This window comes from Gossypium hirsutum, chromosome D03, assembly GCF_007990345.1.
Source record: "Gossypium hirsutum isolate 1008001.06 chromosome D03, Gossypium_hirsutum_v2.1, whole genome shotgun sequence".
Classification (NCBI taxonomy): domain Eukaryota; kingdom Viridiplantae; phylum Streptophyta; class Magnoliopsida; order Malvales; family Malvaceae; genus Gossypium; species Gossypium hirsutum.
Window position 1 is genome coordinate 28075408 of NC_053439.1, and position 7082 is coordinate 28082489.

A 7082-nucleotide genomic window follows, 5' to 3' on the forward strand; every position below is an offset into this window, starting at 1 on the left:
TTGAATCACAATATTTTCTTTTATTCAGGAAATAGACCTAATAATTTATGTGTCTTATTTACGTTATTTTTCACTGCCATAACCAAGCGTGTTACATTCGATATTTTACTACTTTTTGACAATTTTGTGTATTATCGTTTTCAATTTTTTCGGGGTCCCATTATAGTTATTTCCTCATGTAATGTCTTCAAGTTTACCAGACCTGATCCTAATCTGCCATTGTCCAAAAACTTTTAAACTCTCAGCAGCCTGTTATTTTTATTAATTTTTTAAATGATCTAGTCTGTGGTCAGTATAAAATGAGAAATTAAGAAGAAATTCTCGAAATGCTTAACAAGCTTAGATGAAGGCGATATGAATAATATGATATAACATAGTATAATATATCCTGATACTAGTGAACTATAAATAGAAATTAATACTATTCAAAGTTGCATTTCTTTGCCATATTTATCTGAGAACGAAACGGGAAAAAGGTAGGCAAAGGAGTCGTTTTTTCCATGGCATAAACATCATTAAAGTGTTTTAATCTCCTTAAACAACCCCCTTTACCTAGCCGGTTGATCAGGTTCCCATGTCTTTTTTTACATTAACAGTTTTTGTAGCATTACTAAATTGCCTATAACTACAGCAACTCAACTATTCTTTTCACTTGCCGTTTAAAACAAGTAGAGATTTGTCTTTGCAGTTCGATTCCATTGGCCAAAAAAGATTTAAAATTCTCATGCATCTAAGCCTAGTAAGTCAAAGGAATTAAGTAGAGGCGTAGGCCTTTGAGTTTCATTCATAGTTGTCTTTGCTCCTTGTTAGAGGAATTGTTATTTGTATGGTTCAAAAATGGCTACCAACGCTGCCCCGACTGCCCCTGTGTGCTCGGCACCGATGAAGGCAACGTCCAATGGAGCTTTTCAGAAAGAAAACCCACTCGATTTTGCTCTCCCATTGCTCATTGTTCAGATAATTCTGGTGGTCAGTTTTACCAGACTCCTTGCTTTCCTTCTTCGACCTTTAAGGCAACCTAGAGTCATTGCAGAGATCATCGTAAGTCATTTTTACCTTACTTTTGCTTGGTATTATATCGAAAAAACCCGCTCAATAATTAAGTAATTTATACGTGAGCTCAAATATGAATGAGATGGGCAAAAAGGGTATGAATACCATGTTAAATTGTTTGATTAGTTAATTACCTGTCCTGAAAAGTATAAAACTGACAACTTATTATCCAACTTCTATATATTTAAGTTCCCAAGAAGTTTTGTATAACTAAACAAATTGAGCTTACGTGTTATTTATATTGAGGAAACATTCGTTATCTAAGTAATGAGAATGTATCCAGGGAGGAATTTTGCTTGGTCCTTCAGCCTTGGGAAGATACCAGAAGTTTTTGGACATAATTTTCCCCAAGAAAAGCATGACGGTGTTGGACACTTTAGCCAACATTGGGCTGCTTTACTTCTTGTTTTTGGTGGGACTCGAACTCGACATTCGAGCAATTCGTCGCACAGGCACCAATTCCTTAATAATAGCCGTTGCAGGGATCAGTCTTCCATTTATTTTAGGCATTGGTGCATCGGTTGTTCTTCGTTCCACCGTGAACAAAGGAGTTAGCAACATAGTTTTCCTTGTTTTCATGGGGGTTGCTCTCTCTATAACGGCCTTTCCGGTCCTCGCTCGTATTCTTGCCGAACTCAAGCTTCTAACGACTGATGTGGGCCGGATTGCAATGTCCGCAGCAGCTGTCAATGACGTCGTTGCCTGGATACTTCTTGCACTCGCTATTGCACTCTCGGGATCCGACAGCTCTTACCTTGTCTCTGTATGGGTGCTACTTTGTGGAACAGCTTTCATTGTGTTTTCCATTTTTGTATTGAAACCGATACTTTCAGTGATGGCTAGGCGATCCCCCGAGGGCGAGCCAGTGAAGGAGCTGTATATTTGTATTACACTATCAATAGTACTGGCTGCAGGTTTAATCACGGATATAATAGGTATTCATGCACTCTTTGGGGCTTTTGTGGTCGGCATAATAATACCGAAAGACGGTCCTTTTGCTGGCGTGTTGATAGAAAAGATCGAAGATCTAGTTTCGGGGCTTTTCTTGCCTCTTTACTTTGCATCTAGTGGATTGAAAACCAATGTTGCAACTATAGAAGGTTCCCAATCATGGGGTTTGCTAGTGCTTGTTATATTCACTGCTTGTTTCGGGAAGATTGTTGGCACAGTTGTTTTAGCAATGCTGTTCAAGGTACCTTTCATCGAAGCTTTGGCACTTGGAGTCCTCATGAATACTAAAGGTCTGGTGGAACTCATTGTTCTCAATATCGGCAAGGACCGCAAGGTAATATATAGTCGAAATTAGTGTCTTGAAAATGCTCCGCAACATAGGTATTAAATTATCTCGAATGCAGCTAAAGGTGCGCATATTTCGATCGCAGGTGCTAAACGACCAAACTTTCGCTATCTTAGTTCTAATGGCATTATTTACAACCTTCATCACAACACCGATTGTGATGGCGGTATACAAGCCTGCTAGAAAGGGAAAGCCCTACAAAAATCGAAAGATTCAGCGACAAGACCTCGATAGCGAACTTCGAGTCCTGGCATGTTTCCATAGTACTCGTAACATCCCAACGCTGATCAATCTGATTGAATCGTCTCGAGGGACAAGGAAGAAGGGACAACTCTGCATTTACGCTATGCATCTTATGGAACTCTCCGAACGATCATCGGCCATTTCAATGATCCACAAGGCACGCAAAAATGGACTACCCTTTTGGAACAAGAAACCTGGGGATCAAAATCAAATGGTGATTGCATTCGAGGCCTATCAGCAGCTAAGAAGCGTCGTTATCCGCCCGATGACTGCAATCTCACCATTGAATAGCATACATGAGGATATTTGCACCAGTGCGGACCGAAAGCGAGCTGCCCTGATTATCATGCCATTCCATAAACACCAAAGAGTAGATGGAACAATGGAATCTTTAGGACACTCATTCCATCTAGTCAACCAACGTGTCCTCCGACATGCCCCTTGCTCGGTCGGAATCCTTGTAGACCGTGGCCTGGGTGGCACCACCCAAGTCGTCGCCAGTGAAGTGTCGTACTCAGTGGTGGTTCCTTTCTTCGGCAGCCAAGATGATCGTGAAGCACTTGCATATGGAATGAGGATGGCTGAGCATCCTGGAATCAAGCTCACCCTTCTTAAATTTACACCCAAACCTGAAACAGCACTTAATCCTCCCAAGGCTGATATGGGAGCAGAATCCAAGAAAGACAACGAGATTTTCTCGGAGTTCCTTAATTTAAGCAAAAGCAGTGAGTCTGTAAAACATGAAGCGATAGCAATGGGAAGCAGAGAAGACGTAATCGCAGCTTTGAGATCAATGAGCAACTCTACACTGTTTTTGGTAGGAAGAACGTCTCCGGCAATGCCTTTGTCGGACAGGAGTTCGGATTGTCCTGAACTAGGTCATGTCGGGAGCTATTTAGCCTCGTCGGATTTCTCCACTACTTCATCCATTTTGGTTATCCAACAATATGACCCTTCCATAAACGCCATGGAAAAGCCTCTCGATGACATCAATGAGGCTTCAAATAAAACAATGTCAAATGGTGTATGAGAGATTCAAGCTCCAATTCCTTTGATAGATTCCTTCCTCGATGGTGAGAAATAAATCTTAGGGAGAGAGAAAAGGTCAACTATACGTTCAGTTACATTGGCTCTTCAATAATGGTTGTTATGATTGTATCCGACAGGCTACGATTATGTGTCCCACATTTTATTAGGAATACTTTATCATAAAAGTGCAGTCGATCATTGCGATTATTGTGGTTGGAAAATGAATAGTAAAAGGACAAAAGATAAAACAATAATTTATCGACATTATTTTGGTACATCAAACAAATTTTTTAAAAAAATTTGTTTATGATATTGCATTACTTGTTTGGCATTACAAATCTTGTGGTAAGGTTGTTTTGTATGAAAAATTGGATTGTATCCGGAAATTGTAAAAAAAATATAGTTAATAAAGGTAAGACGATTAGTAGAAATTGTCTTAATAATACTTTATTCTCTCACTGTTTTTTAGGATAATCAGGTAACATTATTTCTAAGATACAATGTCTTTATCTTGAGTTAGAACAATGTGGTTGTGTCACGGGCCGTAGATCATAGTCTGTCATCATTGCACACAGAACGTCCAATAGATGTCAACTTCTTAAATGGGTCTCATTTAACCCACTTGAACTGCCCGGACACGTGGAACCCATGAAGAAGCCCATCTATTTGAAGCATTGATGGCCAATGAAATAATCCAGTAAAACTAGAATTACCAGGGTAAATCGTATAAATCTGAACGGGATAAGATTGTGTAAAGTTTAAATCTCTTAGAACTCTTAATTGTAGATAGACTCTAATCTCGACTGTTGATGTAGCTCAATCTGTACAGTTGGTTTTAGGGGTGCTCAACTATAAATAAAGGTCGTCTTCCTCATTTGTATTCACTTAGTTGTAATCCTTTAAAGTAAATGAATACTATTGAGAGCATTTACTCAAACACTTGATATGCGCTATTTTTTTGCAGCTTTTTGTTCGTTCATAGCTTCTTTTGCCTTTCGAGTTCGCTTCTGCTTTGCTTTAGTGCCATAGAGAATTTTTTTCAAGAATTAAAATTTTCTAAGAGTAGACTGACTTGGGCAAGATTTGAACACAAGAAATTGCCTAAGGTCGCACGGTTTGTCAAACTAAAGATCTATCTCCATGACAGTTGGTATTAGAGCCAATCTTTGAAGGCACTGATTGAGATGGCAAAAGGATGAGAGAAGTAGAATGTCCCAATGGAGACCCATGGGAGGTATAGGAAAATAGCATATTATGGATATGTCGTCGGCTTTGGTAGTTAGGTGACCAGTCTCAGGGAATCCATGGCGCAGTACGAAGGAAACAGTCGAAGTAGTTGAGGGAGGCACCGATGAGTTAGACTTGATTAAAGAGTAGCTCAGGGACTTTGTGATAGAGACTATTACTTCCAATCAGGGTGCGATGAGAGAAACCCTCAATACCGCTATGGATGACCAGATCGAGAAGCTAACTAAGAGGGATGATGCTCTCGAAGCGATGGTCATGGCTTTGAAGGAGGAAACTGAGGCCATGATGGCAAAGATTAAGGAGCTCGAGGGCGAGCTTGCTCTGTGTGGAGCTATTGTGGGGAAAGGGATGTTGGTTTCATATCCTAAGCAACGTAAGATAGATGTCCCTAAGTCGAAAGAGTTTGGGGGTACGAGGTCTGTGAGAGATGTGGACAATTTTCTATAAGGGAGGGAACAATACTTTCGTGCAATAGGCATCGAGGATGATGCCACTAAGGTGTTGTGTGTAAATAACTAATGCAATTGTGCAAGTGTACACGTCATTCAAGTAATAAAGTGATAAGTAAGTATCGTCTCCACAGGGATCGAAAATTGGTAAGAAATTGAGTAAGTTATTATAATCCTATTCACTATACTAAATAATAGGAAATACTCTTAAATTGAATGGGAGGTTTGTATAATGAATTAATGAAATCAAATGGTAAATACAAAGAATTGATATGAAAAATAAAATGTAGTGACAAATTACAGAGAAAAACAAGAGTATTTCTGTTGTTGAATGAATAGGGCTGGAACTATTCAGGTGCAATGTTCATATCAAAATAATGTCATGCAAAAATATTGTCTAATCAATTGCTCAAAGAGTCAATACTGTAACCTACCTCTTTCGATAGCTAGATTTTAAGTAAAAAATCTAAGTTACTGTATGTCTACAAAACTCTGGATTAATAACTGTAATGAACGTTCTTCTCTGTACAACTCATAACATCGATGTCTAGAGTGCTATGAATATTCTATCGAGTATTCGCTTGCATCAAATGATTCAAAATAAAAAATACATCTAAGAACACAACACACAATCAACTATGTCTAGAGCTTGCATGCATGTATTTAAAATAAGCATAAATCGAATGAAACAGTGACACAGACAATCTCAAATCGTGAGCATTAAAGATGATAAAACATTCACCCAAATAACTCCAACCCAAAAAAGATTTAGTTCATGGGTTGAAAAGTTAACACCAAATTAAAATCATTCATCAATATTGAAACAAGTTTGAACCACAGAAATCAGGAAAACAAAGGCAGAAATTGCAGGATTTTTTGCCACACTTCAGCTTCTCTTTTATCTTCTGATTGTACCTGAATTTAGGTTAGATGTCTCTTCCCTTTCTTCACGTCTCTATTCTGCTCCCTATAGCTGCTACCCTTTCTTTCTCTAGAATTATCCAATGGAGTTCTTCTCTGCGCAGAGAGAGGATTGTTGTCACCAGCCTCTTTCTCACACTGATTATCCTCCTTTTTTTTTCTTCTCTCTCTTTTTATTGGGTAGATCCATCCCACCTTAGCACATGTTTTTCATTCCTCTTTTAAGGTTGGTTTTTCTTATACACACATAGCTGGATGAGAATAACGTGGATAAAGTGCTGAGTCATCTTCCTGGAATTGCCATGGCATTTATGTTGGCAATCAATCTCACCATTTTCCATGGCAATGTTTCACTTCCTTCATTCTCTTCCTCTTTTTTCTCCTTTTCTTCATCTTTTTTGCACTTGCTGCATACAACAACCAATTCCCTTTCTCCTAACAGGAAAAGTAACATAAAATGACATTCAAGGCACAACCCAAGTGTTATTATGCAATGTTCTAAAAATAACCTAACAATGTAAATATATCTACTTTAGTACATCTATTTAATCAGGTTTAGAGGCTTAAAATATAACTCTTTTCAAGAGTTATTACAACCCCAAACCTCAAGCAGAATATGTGTAAGTATGCATGAATGCATGAATTTTCCATAACATGACAATTACCTCATATACTGCTAAACTATTTGAAGTATATTTGATACCTCTATTCTCAGCAGTCTTCTATCTAAGAAAATTGGTTTAAATTTTATATGTCTGTTTAGCATACGAACCGCAAAAAATGTTACCTAAAAATAAAATTTCCTAAATATTCATGCAATTCTGACTATAGCAAGCACCCCC

General features: G+C 38.3%; 1 protein-coding gene across 1 annotated transcript; it reads left to right on the forward strand.

Annotated features, from left to right (window-relative positions):
• Positions 1-650: 650 nt before the first annotated feature.
• LOC107950709 (cation/H(+) antiporter 19) lies at positions 651-3884 on the forward strand. Its single transcript, XM_016885627.2, has 3 exons — positions 651-1041; positions 1337-2338; positions 2436-3884. Exons 1-3 carry the CDS (start codon positions 838-840, stop codon positions 3621-3623), a joined length of 2394 nt encoding a protein of 797 aa, XP_016741116.2. The 5' UTR covers positions 651-837; the 3' UTR covers positions 3624-3884.
• The last annotated feature ends 3198 nt before the right edge of the window (positions 3885-7082 follow it).

Excerpts from the sequence above, each read along its gene's own strand:
- LOC107950709 (XM_016885627.2), top strand. The coding sequence starts at position 838 with ATGGCTACCAACGCTGCCCCGACTGCCCCTGTGTGCTCGGCACCGATG. Across the intron at positions 1,042-1,336 it reads GAGTCATTGCAGAGATCATC|GGAGGAATTTTGCTTGGTCC; the intron begins GTAAGTCATTTT and ends GAATGTATCCAG. Across the intron at positions 2,339-2,435 it reads ATATCGGCAAGGACCGCAAG|GTGCTAAACGACCAAACTTT; the intron begins GTAATATATAGT and ends TTTCGATCGCAG.